The 21,045-nt window shown below is 32.2% G+C and overlaps 1 protein-coding gene across 1 annotated transcript; it reads right to left on the bottom strand.

Moving 5' to 3' along the window:
• Window positions 1–664: 664 nt before the first annotated feature.
• On the bottom strand, window positions 665–3,093 carry LOC139515729 (D(2) dopamine receptor A-like). The gene has a single exon (XM_071305395.1). It carries the CDS (start codon window positions 2,866–2,868, stop codon window positions 1,144–1,146), a length of 1,725 nt encoding a protein of 574 aa, XP_071161496.1. The 5' UTR covers window positions 2,869–3,093; the 3' UTR covers window positions 665–1,143.
• Window positions 3,094–21,045: the final 17,952 nt, after the last annotated feature.

The following is a 21,045-nucleotide window of genomic DNA, read 5'->3' as shown; positions in this document are numbered from 1 at the left end:
GACACATTCCCCATTTCCTTTCTCAACTTTATTTGTGTACTTTTATTTTAGGGGTAGATTAACACACCCTTAAAATTCGACGTGTCAACAAATTAGTATATGCAATCCGGAAAATATGACAAAACTTTCAAAATCATGAAAACTAGCTTGATGGTTCTTCTTCTGAAAAGACAAAGGTTGTCTTAGTAGTACACCCACGATATCAACATAACTAGCCTCGCTAGTGGTAGATGCGTTTAACATCGATCTTAATTGACAAGGATTGTAACCTTTATTTTTCTACTGAAGATAAGTGCCTGGTACGCTGACTTTCTCCGCAAAAAAAGAAAAATGACATCATGATGTAGCCAAGTGTCCCGAAAGTGGCGTTAAACTACAACAATCAATAACAAAATCTCCATCGGAAATGTATTGGCTTTCTTTCACATAGACTGTAAATCTAATAAGTTCTCTCGCGTTTACTCTTGTGTGATAAAATCAATGACAAGGCATGAAGTCATATCAATTATAATTTATAAAGTATTTATATACATTGGTTAAACATGCACGAAAAGGCAGGGGTGTCCAATTGGCTGGTGGTCATATGTTCAAATCAAGTTTCTAACGGCAGATTCAAATCTGTTCATCCATACATGATTAGAAAGTTAAAGAAATAAACCAAACAGATGAAAACAATATTTTCATTAAGCAAAATGTTTTGTTCACATATGATAGTACATGCTAAAATATACGGAATTGAACATGCTGAAGTCCCTTTTTTAATTCAATTTAATACATAAACATGTAATAATAAAGGTGTAAGATCGTGGATAGTTTTATTACAAAATATCAGATTTGATTAACAGGAGGGAAAATTAAAAAAACAAGGGCGAAACATAGACAATTATTATCGTCTTAAAATTTGAAACAAGAACTTAAGAAGCGAGTAAATCGTAGGAACAACAAATTGAATTTGCGTGGCCTAACGTAATTATTTATATAGTACTTTGACTTCAGGACATAGTGAAATATTCATATAATTGAATCAAAACAACATAAAAATAATTCCACAGTGTCTATCAACCTGTATGTGGTCTGCACAAACCATGATACAAATTGGAAAACGTATGATATGTGTAAAAATATTTTGTTCATCGTCACCATTTATCTGTAGAACAATTTTCGTCTCCTACACGTTGCTTGACAGTCTTTTCTAAAATTTGCGTTGCAAAACGAATAAATTAGCGGATTCACCGCACAGTTTAGTAAATAAGATCTGTACAAAGCTTCGTACACTGTGTCATATTCTCCTTTATAAAGCAACGGAACAATAGGAGATATGGATCTTTGTATAACAACTCCAAGAAATGGGAGAAAGCTTAAAATATATACCATAGTCACAACTAACAGCATAAGAGTGGTCTTACCTAAACGATGTGCCCTTAAACTCCTTTTTGAAGGTCGCATTTTACTTTTACTTGATCCATTCAAGGATATTTCTCCCGTATTACTACGCGTTTGTGATACCTTACGCTTACGTTTGGTTTTATTTCGGTTTTCTGATGTGTTTTCATATTTTGAACTGTCGTTGCTAGAAATTTCCGGCGAATGTTTAGGCGAAGGAACGTCCAGACTGTTGGTCTTTGTCATTGTTTGTTTTGGTTTCTGGTTCGATTCATCTGTTTCTTTATTCAGATTATTCAACACTCGGATCATAGTTTTATCGTTTTCATTATTTTTACTTTCGATGCACTCGGAATTATTCTCTGGATTAGAACCGACATTCTGTTCATTTTGATTATTATATTTTTCACCATGTACAGCACCATATTCGTTCACAACTTCTTTGCAATCCATAAGACCGTCAACATTTAAAAAGCAATTTGGTTTTATTTTGTTTTCGTCAGGCTTCATTAAGCACTCCTGAAGTTTTAAATCCATCTCATTCGGATGATCTTTTACCTTTGATGTATCAGCCATGTTTTGGCTATTTTTCGGCACCGACACAGCTGGTTCATACTGGAAACAATTTGATTCGTCAGTACGACAGCAGACGTTAAGACTGCGCGTGGAGCTGTGAACACTCGTAACTTGCAGTGCGTTTGTATGATGCCCAATAGACGAGGGATGTTCTATGTGTATATCTGGCACTTCTTTGTTAGAAACAGATCGACGACCTATCAAACTGGTGAAGTTCCTGCGCTTCACCATTTTCATAACAATACTTATGTATGATGCTAGTAAAATGAAATATATTCCACATGTAGAGAAACACATATAAGAGTAATAAATAAGTGGATAAACCGTCAAAACGTGCGAATCATCTATTTCACATATTTGACGTGTAACGTTTGCACTTTCCGTACTAATAGTTCTTTGTCCGTATATCATTAGAGACGGCCATGTAAAACTAACGGAAGTTATAAATGCCCACAATGCCATTCGTTTCGCTCGTTTGAGAGTTATTTGTTTTCCATGGGGTGTACATACCCGTTTGTATCTGTCCACTGCAATTGCGGCAAGGATGACAGCGGCAGCACTGTTGCATGTATACGTGGTAAATCTGGACATTTTGCAGACGGGTCCAATGTTGAAAACAAACGGATTCAGCAACATAACAATTTCTGTCGGTAATGTTGCCGTGCAGTTTACCAAATCAAATACAGCCAGAACTAAAATAAATATAGTCGTGGAATTTTTTCTCGTTTTTTTGGAATAAACAAAAAACACCAATACATTTCCGGGAATGCCAATCACAAATAAAAGTGAAGTGTAAATTAATCCATAATAATTTATAGATGTTATCCAGTTACTCTCTGTTGAATTTAATTCCTTAAAACTTGGAAACGTTGTATTTCCAACGATCGATGCTTGCATGTTGACACTCATTTTAACACTGGCAGACTACTTACATTTGCAGTCGTTAAATTAGATTTTATAAACTTGCCCCCATGGATCTACGATAACTAAGTAGCAGTCGAAGCGACAAAAGCTGTCATTATTACTCTATCAGATTCAACTATTCTACGTGGGATTCTGTAATAGGGTCGAATGATCAATAATGTCATCGGTACAAATAAACACACAATATTCCAGATTGTTTAATGTAATAAAATCAACATCATTATACCCTCGTCAACACCACTGCAGTATGTTATGCGGATATTTTTTTCTAGTGTTGACTTTTATTTCCAAGAGTTTAGATTTAATATTCTGATAAATCTATTACTATGTAAATGGAAAAAAAATAAAACAGCGAGTGATGCATCAAAATAATTCATTAAATTGTGTAAATTTATCGAGTATATTTAGTAATTTGACACAAACATATGGTCTATTGAAAATTATTACCTTTAATCAATATAAATAATTAATGTTATATTTTTTACTAAAAGTAACGATTGATACATTCAAATTATGATATTCCCAATGTGAAATATATCATTTAATGTTGTCCAACAGATGTCATTCTATATGCCACAAGGGGAATATTATAAAAATTGTATCCCGATACACAAATTTATAAGGTATTGAATAATTCAACATATCAATTTTAAAAGGACTTTATAATCATAATTTAAATTGCATAGCGAAATACTGATTGTGAACATTGTTTGTTCTTTCCTGAAGCTATTTGAATGTAAATTCTTTGTTACATAATCCTACATGTTCATATAAATTTTCCCTACAGTAAAATAAACTGCGACAAAAGGTTACATCTGCGTATCTTTTATACCTGCTAGTCATGCGCAGAAGTTACAAGCGCTTTCGTAGGCGTACGACCAAAGGCCAAAAACATTTGGTGTGAAATTCTCAATATCAATCCTATATAGCATTCAGTATCTTCCAATCAAATATGTCTGATGAATAACCTTTTTATTACTTACTATTCTGCAATTCGGACCTGCAATTCGGACAATGTCCCACTAAAAACTGACCAATAGTGTCATTCCAATCCATACGTGTTCGATTTATCTATAAATTTGGAACTTAACAACAACATGAAAACAACTGTAATATCCGTTACTGACACTTACTCATATCAATTGGTCATGACATTCTGATTTAACATGCCTATTTTGTTCAATTGTTTAATTTTTGTGTTTATTACGTTTATTATTTATAGTGGGGAGGGGGGATATATTATATATATAATTCTCATATCAACTAAAATGAAGACGATAAACAAAAACAAATAAGTCTTTGCACATGTATGTTAAAACAGTTGGATCCAATAAGAAGGCTAATTGGCACAAATTATACAATTGTAAACAAACGTCTGAATGTTTGTTTACCAAACAACTATTTATTAACAACATGTTCACAATGCATACCATCCAGTTAAAACATGGACAAACAAAATTACTTGACCAGGGCAATTATAATCATTCTATTTCTCATAAATGTTATAATAGTGCATAACGGATTATGAACAATTTAGTCGTCAATTTGATGTGCAAGATTTTTCACAATTGTTTTTCGAGTCAAAATACCCATAAGTCATGAATATTCCACTATACCTCATGATCAATTTTATCTAAGTTATTTTGTAAAAAGAGCCACTATTATAAACTTGTTAGATATGATTTGTTTTTATAATTTGAAAGTCACAAGCAATCAATACAATGGACTTTTATCTATGAAGTCTTCTTGTTGCTTGAAGATAAGTTGTTATTTTACACAGAAAGATAAATTCTTAACTCCAGAATAAATTGAATTTAAATTAACCAGATGTATTTATACTACTTTAATAACACAGCCAACTTTAAAATAGAAATCATAATTTTAGCATTTTTGTTGCGATCATAATCTCTTAATATCACATCGTTGTTCATGAACACCATCCATATTACAATACAGGACAAGTCAAGAAAATTAAGTTTTCACACATCAGAGAAAGGAGAAAATAAATTTATTAAAACGGAGAATATTACCCCCAAAAATGTAAATGTACAGATATGGATTTTTGGACGCGTGTAAAACTAGTACAACAAATAGTCCTCATGACGCTGGAACGATGAAATGCAGAGCAAAAAAAATCTTATACTGCACTATGTCGTCAGTATGGTTACGCTAGTTTTTGTCTATTAGACCGACACTTCTTTCAAGCTTCCTTATATTTGCTATCAAACCATGGGTTTGATTTTTTCATATTTTGTGTATGCCAAAATTAATGATGAAGAATTGAGAACAAACATACGTCAAATGGATTTTCCTTAAATTGGATCTGGAAAACGTATATCCGAAAAGAGTAAAAAAGAATAAACGACAACCAGGAGATTCTTTCAGTGTAATATATATATGTATCACAAGAAACAGTTATTGTCGAAGAAAATTTGCGTTTTCATTATACACTTTTTTACCTAGCTTCCTTACATTTGCTATCAAACGATGGTTTTAATTTTTTAATATTTTTGTATGCCAAAATTAATGATGAAGATTTAAGAAACAAACATACGTCAAATGGATTTTTCTTAAATTGGATAGGGAAAACGTATATCTGAAAAAAGTTAAGAATAAACGACAACCAGGAGATTCTTTCAGTGTAAAATATATATATATATATATATCACAAGAAACAGTTATTGTCGAAGAAAATTTGCGTTTTCATTATAATCGCTGCTCAAAACGACATAAAGATATGTTATAAACATTATTTATGGGAAGTAAAAATCAGTGACCTTTAGTCTGATGATCATTTTACAGGTAAAACGACTTTTAATGAAGACAAACTATCATTAAGCATCAATTAGCTTTTAATACATACTTTGAACAGAAATATACTTAAGATTATTTAACTATTAAACGCTTGTAAAATATGTCTTTGTCGATAATCAAATTGACAGGAAATTGTTCATACCAGTTTCGATCAGCCTTTGAAAAATCTTATATCCTTAAGTTGACATATGTTTTGAGACTGTCAGAAAGATTGCGACAGTCTGGGGAAGGAAAGATAATTACAAAGTCAGAAAATGGATTGAATGTGTCATTCAGTGATTTTTTTCACTATACATAAAACAAACATGTTATTGGAAAGAAAAAAAAACCCATCAATTTTAGAGTATACTGGTTAACTCGAAGACATACAATTGTCTACAGAGGCGGAAAATTCAATTGAAATACACATAAAAGAAAATCCAAAACAAGAACTCATTAACTTAATGCAAACTGTAAACTCAATGTAAAACAAAAGTACACAAAACACAACATAGAAGACTAACGACTGAGCAAAACAAAAATCTGCGCCTTTAAATATTGGGGAGATTAGGTTTGCCTTGGAACCGTAACCATGGTAACGGCTAGCAGATTGTCTTTCACATGAGGTATCCGTTAGTATATGTCCCGTGTAATGTATAGTTGATTTGCAAGCTTGTCTGTAAACTTTTCAGTATGCCTTAGTGTTATTAATAATAAATAAACTCATCATAGATATCAGGACCAAATTTTGTATATACACCAGACGCGCGTTTCGTCTACAGAAGACTCATTAGTGACGCTCGATTAAAAAAAAGGCATTAAACTTGTCAAATTATGGCTTGAAACCCTTCTGCTTAAACGTTAACTCTGCGTTTCGCCAAAAGGCAAATAATATCGCATGTCATTTATATGAAACCATCCTGAACAATATGGATTCATTATTTGCAACGTTTCACTATAGTTAAGCAAGACCAACGATTTACGATAATGTGATTCGTGTTTCTCAATCTTTCTGTAAATAAAGGCAACAGTAGTATACCGCTGTTCAAAACTCGTAAATCTGTGGACAAAAAAACAAAATTGGGTTAACAAACTAAATCATTAAAATATAACATACACAGAAACGGACTAAGCATTAGACCAAAAAAGGGTTTTCTAAACTTGTTTGTTTCTTCGTTTTTTTTTGTTTTTTGTTTTTTTGCTTTTTATTTTTTTGTTTTTTTTTTACTTCATGGTGTGTGTTTAATTTTTTTTAAAATGGGGGGGGGTGATAGGGTCATGGTTTTTGTTTGTTTTCTATATACTTATAGTTAATAATAGCCTTGGGATTTTATATTCTTACATTATAGACATTGAGAGAGATTTTACCAAAAGTTGTGTCTTAGTCACAGATATCAGTAGAGATATTTAAGATAATCAAATCTTAACATATCTACATAAAAAAAAGTTTTAAGGTCAGTTAATGATGTTGATATTACTGCCTGATTAACTTAAATCTCCAAATAATAACACTCTGATTTGACATTTCCTTAAAAGCTTTCTCGCAGGAAAAATAAGAGTTATCAGATTAGCATTAAACATACCAGTGATTTCTCCTAGGCTTACGGTCTCAAGACGCCTTATTTCATTCCTTTTTTTGTACTATATATGTGTTAATCTTTTATGAATATTTTATGACCATAGTTATGTAAAATAGAAAAAAGGGAGCTGCTAAATGGTTGCCAATGAGACAAATTTTCATATGACGTGGATGTAAGCAATTATAGGCAATCATACCACCTTCAACAATGAGAAAATCTTATACCGTATAGTCGGCAATAAAAGGCACCGACATGAAAGTATGAAACAATTCAATGTAGAAAGCTAACAGCCTAATTTATATAATAAAAAAATAATTAACGAAAATCAAATATGATAGACATGAGCCAACGACAACCACTGAACTACAGGCTCCTGACTTTTATTAAACATGTTTGTGAGTACTCAACCTTTCCCAAACATAGGACAGTGGTGTAACAGCATAACATAAGAAAAACTATAAAAATCGGTTGAAAAAAGCTTAACTCATCAGATCGATACAAAGCAGAAAAACATAACAAAATACACAGACCGGACGTTGCAGGTTATTTATCCTCCCTCATTCATAACAAGAGAGTCTGCGATATGACAGTACTCGCTCATTTACTACATCGTTGTGGATATATACCTGTAAGATTGATCTCTCGTTCCGTAAAAACCACAGATGCAAGGATGCATTTTTAATTAATTAATGTATAGAGTCTTGAAATCTATTTCAGAATCCTGGATCTCACAATGGTCATTGACTCTTATGACTGGTATCAGCTGCTGTTTTATGATTGATTGTGTAATGTAATCATTTATCAGTTGGTTAGAGAGCTGTAAGGCATATATAGGATGTGTTTATGATGAAAAATGGTAATTCATTTTCGTTAAAGTCCATCAAAGATACATGGGACATAGCTGACTAGTGTTGTCATTTTCATGCCTTTTTGGGTTTTATTTGCTAGTAAATGATAACGTTCGTATTACGTTTTGGATTTTAAAAGATGTTGACCTCGAGCGTGAAAGATCAATAGTTGAACTGTGTATCTGGTGCAGTAAAATTGGTACCGTAAATGTTATTGTCTAGATTCTTAAAATCACTTTACTTTTCGCTATATATATGATGTTCTATCACTAAAAAATTCCAAATGTGGTGACTATATTGAATGCATCTATCCCATCGAAATAAAGATAAAGGATACAACAGATACAGTTAAGTCGGCATCATATCTTGACAATGAGGGTCGGTTGAAAACAAAAGAGATGATTTCAGCTTTCCGATTGTGAACTTTTCATTTCTAAGTAGCAACATTCCAGGAGCACCTGCATACGGGGTATATATCTCTCAATTGATACGATATTCCCGTTCTTGTATTTCCTATCAGATTTATCTTGATAGGGGGTTGCTGCTCACAAGGAAGCTATTTAACCAAGAGTTCCAAATAGTGAAGTTGAAATCATCCCTTCGTAAATTTTACGGACGCCATTACGAGTTGGTTGACCGTTATGGAATAACCGTTTCACAGATGATATCGGATATGTTCCTTAACTAAAATCCCCTTCCCTTTCATGAATGTGACCTACCGAATTAGACTATTTACCGGGTTTGTAATAACATGAGCAACTCAACGGGTGTCATATGTGGAGTAGGATCTGCTTACCCTTCCGGTGCACCTGAGATCCTCCCCCCCCCCCCCCAGTTTTTGGTGGGGTTCGTGTCTTTAGTTTTCTATGTTGTGTCATGTGTACTATTATTTGTCTGCTTGTCTTTTTCATTTTTAGCCATGGCGTTATCCGTTTATTTTCGATATATGAGTTTGACTGTCCGTCTGGTATCTTTCGCCCCTCTTTTAGATGAACCTCTGATATTTGCCAAACAAATAAAAAAAAACTCAAGTCTAAATATATTATTGATTAAAGCATTACATTGGGCGTACGTAATAGAAACATCATTCAAACGATAAAAAGCAAGACATTTACAGAGTCAAACATACGTATATATATATTATATGTAGTCTTACTATTTTTCAATTATCAAGGTAAGACTTATGATTTATTGTATACTGCAATTTATTGACAAGTGTCACATGCTGCATCAATTTGGTCAGTTTTCTTTCAGTAGACAAACGATACACTCTGACTGGGTGAACTACGGGTCAATCTTCCCATACTGATCTTTGAGAATAATCTTTGTATGCGTCCGTATGATTATAAACCAAGTACATATAATCACAAAAGTTAAAAAATATGTAAATATTACTTGTATTCTGTCAATCTTGTTCATAGTGGACATTCGGCAATCTTTTTTTTAATCCATGAACAACTTGAAATGGTACAAGCTCTGGTGTGGACATCGAGAACAAGCTTTTGTCCAATTTTGAGGTCCGTAAAACTACCCCCAGATGACTGTTTTTGGTGTTTTATACTTTTATTGGACAATAGTGGCATTTATTTATCTTTTATTCATATGGAATTATATTTCATCATATGAACATAATAAAGGACAGAAAGATTCGTGAACGATCATGTTAATTAGTTATCTTAAAGTTGTACTCTGAACACATTTAGAATATTACGGATGTGACTGCGTATATACACCCAGAGCACATAATGGACTTCCAAATACGACCGGTGTTTCTTTAACATCAACAGTAAAATGCAAGGATGGGGTATCGCGCATATCAATCGCTAAATAACAGAAATATGTGATTCATGAAAGTAATTAAAAGCTTTTTGTGTTACCAATTACATGTTACATTCAGATCTTTTGTAAGTAATTTGAAAGTGCTTATTTGCTCGAAATACTGTCATTGACTTTAATCAATTTAATTGAATTCAATGGGAAATATTTTATTTCACTCTCAAAGTATTGACACAACAGAATGAATTTATATTAAAATAAACATATTACTTCTGAGAAGTAATATGTTTATTTTAATATAAATTCATTCTGTTGTGTCAATACTTTGAGAGTGAAATAAAATATTTCCCATTGAATTCAATTAAATTGATTAAAGTCAATGACAGTATTTTCAGCATATTCTAGTTTTGTTGTACTCTTTGACAGAGTGAGTAAACAGACCTTTGATAAACGAACAATATGTGTGAATTGTCGTAAAAGATGGAAATTCAATAATGCAAGCTTAAATCATCAGAAACAATAGTTTTTAATTGATTTGCCTAGATTTTCTCTTGGAAAAGAGGAAAGAAATATTAAACGCCAATGTAAAACTGAAAGTAAAAAAAAACTGACATCACCATGGCAATAAAGAAAATCAACAAAAAGACAAACATTACCACAACACTAAATATTGAGCATCACGGAAAAAAACCATCTGGTGTTTCGGATTGGTCTTGTACATTGTTTAATCCTTTTGTTTAACTTTCATTCTTTTCATGAATTTGACTTATGCTTTGTTTTTTTTTTCATTGAAAATGGCATTAGTGAAAACGCGAAAACAGAAAGAAATTGAGACGTTACATTAAATACACTTGACACGTGTTACAAAATATATAAACCTCTCTGATCGCTAAGACAATAAACAACTACACTTATAAAGTACGTTGGTGTATGTAAGATGTCAACTAACCAGCCACGTCTGTATTAAATAGCTATACATAATTAGCAAGTGACCGTACTAAGTCAAGGCGCAACTCATCCAATATGATTTACTCCAAAATAAGCCAATAAATGACCATTGCTTTTTCATAGTGGTCTTTTAAAGTTAAGTACTGTAACAGTCGGTGTTTTGTGATAAGAACAGTAATTTGAATTTTACTGTTCCCTCAAAATAGAAACTGGACATTATATGTGTATTGTGTAGACCACTTTATAAGCATGTGCGATTAATGTCATGACAGGGTTTTTATATTTGTAATGTAGCATATTAATCTATTGTAATAAAAATTCATATTTCAAGACACTATACGTATATTGTTTTTATACTGAAATCGATAAAAAAAATAAAAAAATAATAAAAATATGAAACAAATGTTATTAAAAAAAAAGTGTTAGGAATTTCCCCCTTGGGATACCATTTTGGGGTATTTCCCTATGAGCGTAGTCTAGGCGGTAAGCATTGACAATTTAAGGAATTAGAAAGGGAAATTGAATTTAATTAATAACATTTGATAAACATGGTATATAAATTACCAATTTGAAGACATAACAGGTTTAAATTCATAAAAGTTTGACCATTGTTGCTACACGTTGTCATGGTTGTGACGTGGCGTTGTAAGTAGGCGGGGCTTATAGGTGAGTTGAGGTCATTGACGTATAAAGCTAACGTTTATACGTATAGCTTTATCTGTATAGTAAAATAGCTGATTGCAGGATAATATCTAATAAAATTTGTAGATTTAGCTAACAAGGTCCTTATATTTGGATAAAGTAACATTTGTTTATAGTAGAAAGTTGTTTTAACGTTAAATAAGCTACAATCAAAAATTGCTTGCTAGTCCCTCTCTGTGATTACCTTTAGATAGCTCTGGTTCATTTCCCAATCAATCTATCATGAAGGGAAGATAAATTATGCGAATTTCAATCATAGTCTTTTTCAAAAATGATGAACGGTTCTTTATATTGGTATGTAATCATTTTAAACGTTTCAAATTTATGAAATCATATTTGTACATCAATGTTTTTGATACACCAATAACAAAAACTGAAATATATTGAATTGATACATTTTGTAACTATTCAAATTTATATCAGAAACCTAAACTTAATTATAAAATAACGAACATGTTAAAGGGAGACAATACTCGCATAACTTTTTGGAATTGGCACATAATACAACGGAATGTCACTCTTGCATACAAATGGCACATCAATATAATTAATTAACTGTGCAATCTCGCTCCACCTTCAATGATGATTCTAAATTATAAATATAACCAAATGTTGTTAATCTATAGATAGTAAAGACTAATGAAATCTAACCCACTGTTTAAATATTTCTTTGCATTTTTTTTAAACTTCCTCAGTAAAATGTTTGAGCCACTTGTCTTTCATAGCTCATAATTAACGTTTTTACACAATATTTAAATAAAGTAGCTAAAGATTATTCGCTTCTCAAAGTGTAAGACGCAATAAAAATCGTATGCTTGCACCATCTTACCCAAAAACAGATTTAATTAAGTTCTGAACATTTCGACATTTCTTCGTTTAAACCGGTTTTAAACAAATCACAAGTACGTGTTAAGATCCGACTAAATACCCATATCCAGATATCGTCAGGTAAATTTTCTATGTAATGTGCGCGTTTTAATTCAAATATTGCTAAAACAGTAAAGATAAACATATAATGTACCATAAAATACATTCAATAACTATAAACAAAAAATTCCCAAAAAATTTAAAAAAACAAGGATGCCATTAAGAAAACTATCTACTACAGTTCAAATGACATGGATATAAGCATTTTAAACATAAACAGGTTCCTGTCTTTGTTACAAAACTTGTTGCTTTGTCTATTGTTTTTGACTTAAGTTGGTTTTTGGTAATTGACTGAACAGAAACCCGACAACATAATACAAAGATAACCTGTCGGTCTGCTTTGGGATATGACACACTTACTTTTATAAAAGGAAAACGACATTCGATTGCGTTTACAGAAAGATCATGACGATTGGCATATACAGTCATACTAGTTTGATTTAAATAATGATCTCTGCGCCTAAAGTAACTTTGGGGAATTGCTCGATTGACGATGGTTAACTTATGATAGTGGTGCAATAGAAATGTTATTACTTTAAAATTTCAAATTTAAATTGATTGTGACTAAACAGGATAATACTGCTGCTAATGCAAAATTGTGTTTTTTTAGATAAAATTCAGTTCATAAATATTTTAGCCACCATTATAGAGATGTGGTGAATATACTTTACATTTTATACGCACATTTTATTGTCATTACATATATGATAATTCAAAGTGGTGTTTGTAGAAAATGTTATGATGATTTATGATATCTATAACAAATTTGATTAGATATATGCACCGAAGCTAATGTTGGGAGAACATTATTTAAAACAGTAAAAGCCCTTTATCAACAAATAATGTCACCATTCCTACTTGAGAACAGTTTATTGCATTAAAATACTTCCAGCGTGGCTGTTATTGAAGATTAATACAATCAATTATCTAATAGCCGTTTAATTGAATTCAATAAATGTAATATCAACTTTTTTTTTTAACTATTTGATGGATCATTTCAAGGTGAACACTGCAAAATGGTTTCGAAGCGATTGCAATTAAATTCATATGAAATATGCTACGAATAACGATTGCTAAATAACACATTGGTAGAATCATTATAACATTGTTCAACACTTTTATGTTGTTAACCAATGTTCTTTTACGGAGGTGTTATGGAAGATAAACACACGAGGGCTAAATATCACCAAAGGTTTATCACATGTTACAATAGGTTGGCGGGAAGGTTAGTGAAATTCAAAAATGCCGCGTTTCCAATGAAATTAATGGACCATATAAGGAATATGCATAAAGAATAATAACAGTAGTTATTATAGTTAGTAATAAAGATGGAAAAGGGTTATTATTGTGCAACCTATTTAGCTCATTCCATTAAACATAACTATATCCAAGCAAGACGTTTAAAGTCACTGGGTTTTTTTTTTCATTCGGTAGTTGGCCGTTTTGTCTCGTAGATAATTGTATTTAACGTTCTTGCATGCAGGTATCCAACAATAAAAGTCTGAGTATGAGATATATCATAAAGTTTTGAAATTTCAATTTTAATGCATTGGGAACATATTATCCGGCAATACCTGTTTCACCCCTTCATCGACAGATATATTCCGACTCATTTGAGGACAATGATTAACTTCTAGACTATCCAACTTTACACGTGTGTGCTCTTGCTTCGTTTGTGTCACTTTTTTGTGATTTAACTTTGTGTTCTAAAGTTTGCACATCAAATCCTCAAATCCTCTTTTCTGTTACTCCTACGCCACTAAGATGTTTTTTGGCGGTCCTTTAGGGCGGAGGGTCATAGTTACGCATGGACTTATTTTTTAATTGTATTTGAATTATATGTTTGTACATTATAGACTAAAAAACACACATACATAAATGTTTAAATAAAGTATCAGTGAATTTTTACCAAATATTTGTCTCCAAATAACAAAAAATCACATCTTTTGAGTAGGTAAGTCTTATCATATCAAAATGAGTATATTAATAACTAATACAATAAGGTGTAAATCATGTTAATGTCAGTTAATGGTTGCATTTCTGTAAATATTGACAATGCAATTTCCCATAGGTACTCCTTTTACGGCTAAAACTGTACCACTTTTACTATGAAGTTTTGAAAAAAATCTTATCCTAGAATTGAAAGTTCATATGCACTACAATTTTTTTCAGAGGTCAAAATATAGGGCTGTGCGGCATATTTTCAACGTTTATATGCCCTGAACTTCTCAGAGTTTAAACTAACACTAATTTTCCTAACTATCCCTACCTCGAATGAAGGGTCACCACAGATTTCAATATAAACAATAGGCACATGTATATTTTCTGGTAACATTCCCAAGTTATGTATCTGTGAGATGGAACACAGAGAGCATAACTGGGAACAAGTATGTAAACAAAATTAATTTTCTATGAGTATTCAAGATCTCCCTAAAAGAGGCGTGGTTTAAGAAACCGCTGTATTTACAAAGTGCAACCTATAGGTGTTGATATTACTTCCTGATTAACTCTGGTTAAATCTTTAAATAGTTACGTCCTGATTTGACACTTCCTGCAAAGCTTTCCATACCAGCGTTATCAGATTAGCAATAAACATACCAGCGGTTCTTTCAGAGTCTTGTTTTAAATCTCATGAGGCCTTATCTCATTACTTTATATGTATTGCTGATATATTTATCTTCTTTAAGCCTTTCGTGACCATAGTTTATGTATAATAACTCATTTTATGCATGGCAAATTTCATGTGGATTGAGGCGGTTCAGATTTATCTCTTTTGTTGTCAGAGCCACAGATGCAAGAATGCACTTTTAATTAAAAGGATAAGTTTTCGGATCTGGCTCAGTATCCTGTATTTTATAATTGTAATTGACTCATATGACGGTGAGGAATAATGAGAGGCAAAAACAAAATGTATCAGCTATTTTATGATTGATTATGCTATGTTATCATGTATCAAAGAGTTCTAAGTCCTAAATATAATGTAGCGTATATTCTTTACATTTTCAATTGTGCATGTCTATGAAGAAAAACTGTAATTCAGTTTTGATTAAGATCCGCAAAAGATGACGAACTATGTCGTATTTATGTCATGTTCGTTTTATCTGCTCTTCAACGTTTTATCTTTTTTTTTGTTTTATTTTTGGTTCGATAACTTCGTTAGTCGTGTCAGAAGAAATAACATCTACAATCTGCACATGTGAACAGCGACTCACACTATCCATTCTGAGTTTAGATAATGATCTTTGATTAGGGACTTTCCTTTTAGAATTTTCCTCGGAGTTCTGTAGTTTTGTGATTTTATTTTTTACAACAGTATTTTCAAACGCTATTTTTTTCAGGCACAGATACGAACTTGTGTCACGGGTATTTGTTTATATATATGAGGTATGTATGTATCTCTTCTTCTGGATTCATAATGTTTTTGGACTACAGTATATCACATTATATACATATTCAGTGAAGTTTCACCCTATAAACAAATTGAAGATTAAAAATTACGTAAAACAGAAATCTAAAAGTAATTGCACGTATGGTCTTTAACAGACAGTGAGCGTGGCTCCAAACATAGTTGGAATAGAAATTAATGTCTCCATTTGAACCGGACGTCACTGCTTATATATAAACCCAATGCAGCTTAACTGACTTCCAAACAGCACCGGTCTTTCTTCTGAAATTATCCAATGAATCGGTCTATCACGCATGGAAATTGGCAAATAACCGGAATATATGAATCAAGAAACTAACACTTTTTTTAGTAACCAATTATATGTTCCATTAAAATCGTGTGTAAATAATTTGAAAGGGTTATTGTAATACTACAAATAATAAAAATGGATTGTTATCAATTTAATTGAACATAATTGCTAATTCTTTGTTTCATACAGAAAGTAGTGATACAGGAAATAGATTAATAGCGAAATAAACATACTCTTTCACAATTGAGTTGTTGCACTCTTTGACAGAGTGAGTAAACAGTCCTTTGATAAATGAACAATATAAATGCATTGTCGGAAAAGATAAAAATTTAATAACGTAACAAACAGAAATAATAGTTGTATTCGATTTGCCGAGATTTTCTCTTTTAAAAAGAGGGGAAAGATATAGCTGAGCATTTGAAAACTAGAGGTCGAAGAAAATGGGACAACACCATGACCAAAATGAAAGTCGACGAAAAGTGGGAGCCGTGGTGTAGTGGTTAGTGCATCGGACTACTAACACAAAGGTTCTTGGTTCGACTCAATTTTCGGCTCTCCCTTGACACTATTTGCGAGTATAGTCTTGAGGACACGATGATAGTTCGTCGAAAGGGGACGATAAATGGCTGACCCGTGTTAAGAGAGAGCCATATCTCTTGCACGTTACAGACACCCTTGTAGATTTCGAAAAAGAGCAGGCTAATGCCTTTACAGAGCAGCACTCGCACCCGCAAAGTGGAAAGGGATTAATATAAGTTGAAAAACTTGATTCCCAATCCACTATTAATAAATATGTTTAAACTAAAAGATAAACACGTCTACAAAACTAAAAATTGGACATCATGAACTCGGGTGAACTTAGATGTTGCAGATGGGTCCTGTGCATTTTTCAAACAAATGCTTCTCCGAAGTCTAAGTTATATGTATCATTTCCTATCAAACACAATTAAAATACATTTACTAGAGGTCTCTGAACGCTCTATAAAAACAAATCTAAAAATACCAGCATGAAACTAATTACACAAATTAAGCAATTTATCCACAAAAACGGCTTTACGTAATAATGTAATCATAGACAGCTTCAAAATATCCTTTGCATATTGACTCAATCACGACTATCATCATTTTCACGGAAACACCCACTGTATTAATGGTAATACTTCAAACGTCTGTAACTACACACACTTGAATGTACTTCGAACGATTTTTTTTCTAACATTAACAAAACCGTATCATTGATTCCTCTACTGTGAAACCTTTGATATTTCATAAACAATTCCATACTTGATTTTCCAGTAAATATATCTAATGGCTCCTAGACGTACTAATTGAGTTTATGTGAAAAATGTGTTCCCAAGTAGTTAGAACTTGTTGACATTACGTTGAAATAACATTGATTAACGTTGATTAAACATCATAACAATATATTGTGCTTATTATAATGTTTTCAACCTTTATGGGAAGTTTTTTTTCCAGATATACGGTTGGCAAGAACTTATGAAAATACCAGGCTTAAACTTTAGCACCAACATGACGGACGAGCGTTTGGTCTACATAGATATGTCAGTGGCGTTCGAAACAAAACTGAAAAAGAATGACTGTAATAAGTTATGGAATGTGTAAGAAGGGGTTTACTTGGATATATGAGGGCCAGGAAGAACAATTTATTAGAGTTGTCTGTCAAAAGATATATTTGACCTACATGGGTAAAGGAATAACGAAATCTTGAAACGGTCGAATCAAACCCATATCTGGATGAAACACTAAAGCAATACAATAACCAGAATCTATGACAAACGAGAAGATTTCAATTTCCCCAAACTTAGTAGTAATATTCCAACTTCACCTGCATATGCGATATACATTTTTCAACTCAATCGGTATACAAGAGCTTGTAGCTGGTACTTAGACTATATTTACTGTTTTCTAAACTTTGAATTATTGAAATACTTAGGCTTTTCAGGAATGGACAACTTTAGATATATTTGGCAAACTTTTATGAATTTTTAGTTCTAAATACTCTTCAACTTCGTATTCATTTGGCTTTTTAACATTTGTTGATTTGAGCGTCAATGATGAGTCCTGTTTAGACGAAACGCGCGTCTGGCGCAAGTACTAAATTTCAATCCTGGTATCTATGGTGAGTGTATTTGTAAAACTTTACCAGTGACTTCAGAAGAAATATGATCAACCAGGGTTATGTAAAAGAACGTTTCGCTTTTCTAAAATATTTCGGGAAAAACAATCATATTCTGCCTAAACAGTGGTACCTGTCTTATTATCCATTGAAAGAAAAATTCTGTGATAGGTTACAATATAGGAAAAGAGGAATAAAAAAATTGCAACATCATCTGTAACCATAACAATCCATAACGGTCAACCAAATCATGATGGTGTCCGTAAATGTTTTCGTCGACTTTTAAGGTTACCTATTTGTAAAGACACAGAATTACATGAGATACTTAAGACTTTTAATCGCGACATCATTACTAATACAGAATAATAGGAAATTCCAACGGTCTTAAATCTCACTGAATAATATCGATTGAGGCAGTCAAGATGTCATTTACTTCCTATGAATTTAAAATATTTAGGAAACTGCTTTCCATCATACGATTACTGTCAATTTCACCTTAATTTATAATGTTATATAATACATTGAATACTTTTAAATGAAAATGGGGCATTACATAACATGGAAAACTTCAAAACATTTTATTTAAATTCAAACAAAATACAAGCTGGTAAGTATTTTTCTGTAACAGAGAGAACTTTGCACCCCAAATCCTCTTTTCTATTTTCCTCTATGCCACTGTGGTGGTTTTTTTTGTGCGGGTCTTTTAGGAAGATTGTCATAGTTTTATCAGTTTGTCATAGACGTTTTTATTTTAAATTGCATTGTGGTTCTTCTTTTTTGTACAATAAAGGCACACACAAAAATTAATGCTAGGAGACGAATAGTTGTGTCAAAATTAAAAAAAAATCACATCTTTTAAGTAATCTTATCTTATCAAATCAAAATGAGTAGGTACATTCTAAAAGCAATAAGGTGTTAGTACCAAGTAACGATGTTGGTATTACTTCTTGGTTAACTCTGGCTTTATCTTTGAATAGTTACGTCCTGATTTGACACTTCCCTCAAGGGCTTCTTTCCATACCAGCATTATCAGATTAACAATAAACACACCAGTGTTTTTTTCAGAGTCTTATTTTAAATCTCAAGAGGCCTTATCTCATTACTTTATATGTATTGATGATGTATTTATCTTCTTTAAGCCTGTCGTGACTATAGTTTATGTATAATAACTCATTTTCTGCATGGCAATTATATGTCAATCGAGGCGGTTCAGATTTATCTCTTTTGCCGTTTGAACCACAGGTGCCAGACTGTACTTATAATTAGAAGTATAAGTTTTGGGATCTGGCTCAGTATCCTAGATAACACAATTGTAATTGACTCATATAACGGGAGGAGAATAGTGAGAGGCAAACAAAATGTTTCAGCAGCTATTTTATCATTGATTATGTTATTGTTATCTTATATAAAAAAAAAGTCGTAAATAGAACGTAGCGTGTGTATTCTATACATTTTCATAGATAACGAGCTATGTCTTGTTGGTTTTATCCGCTTTTCGTCGTTTTTATTATATTTTCGTATTTTCGTTTCGATATAAAATCTTTGGCGAGTCAGGAGAAGCAAAACAAACATCTACAATCCACACGTGTGAACTGCGGCTCAGACTACCTATTCTGAATTTTGATGATAATCAGAATTTTCAAATCCTTTCTTCTCAGGGTCACATGTATTTGTATAATTATATGAGGTCCGTATGTATCAGTATCTCTCATCCTAGATTCATACTGTTAACGTTATTGGACTACAGTATATCCCGTTATATTCATATTCAGTAAAGTTTCACCATATAAACAAATTGAAGATTGAGAAATACGCGAAACAGATATCTGAGAGTAATTGCATGTATTGTCTTTAACAGACAGAGAGCGTGCTTCACACAAACAGTTGGTTTACAATTCAACGTCTCCATTTAAACCGGACGTTACTGCGTATAAATACATTAAATGCAGCTTTAATTTACCGACTTCCAAATAACACCAGTCTTTCTTCTGAAATTATCCAATGAATCGGTCTATCGAGCATAGAAATTGGTAAATAACCGGAATATGTTACAATAGCACTAATTAAAAGCTTTCTCAGTAACAAATTATCTGTTCCATTAAAATCTTGTGTTAATAATTTGAAAGTGTTATTACCTTGTAATACTACACGGGATTGTTATCAATTTAAATGAGTTTAATGGGTTTTTTTAATGTTTCATTCAGAAAGAATTGATACAGCAAAATATTATTATAACTAAACCATTTCACAAATATAAAGCAATTGTTTCAAAAACAATTGTTAGGCAGTCTTTCCCCTATGATGAATGGATAATTGATTTTTTTTATTGATTGATTTGGAAAAAGGGGGGGGGGGTATTTGTTTATTTGTTTGTTTGTTTGCTTTGGTATGGGGTCTATATTATTATGTTACCGGAGAAGTTTCATGTTTAGTTTGGAAAGGTTTTCTTTTATTTTAGATACAGCGCGTGCGCAAGATTGAGGAGACATCACGTGACGCGGGTTTATATTAAGAAAAACTTAGTCTTTTTATTTCTTTTTAGGTCGGGACTTTGAACAGACAACATCTATAGAGATGGAATGTACACAATGTAATTTCATTTGTCATTGTAGGAAATTGACATTTTGATCACAGTTCATCAGCAGTGCATGTTTTGGATTTAATCGATCCGGTGTAACTTTAAAACACATTTAATGATTAGTTTTTGATAATGTCCATTTTTCAGCACCTGTTTGTAACACAGATTAGTATTTCAA

The sequence above is a fragment of the Mytilus edulis genome, chromosome 3, assembly GCF_963676685.1.
Source record: "Mytilus edulis chromosome 3, xbMytEdul2.2, whole genome shotgun sequence".
Taxonomy (NCBI): Eukaryota; Metazoa; Mollusca; class Bivalvia; order Mytilida; family Mytilidae; genus Mytilus; species Mytilus edulis.
Note: the sequence above shows the minus strand (reverse complement) of the source record. Positions and strands in the feature narration are given on the sequence as shown.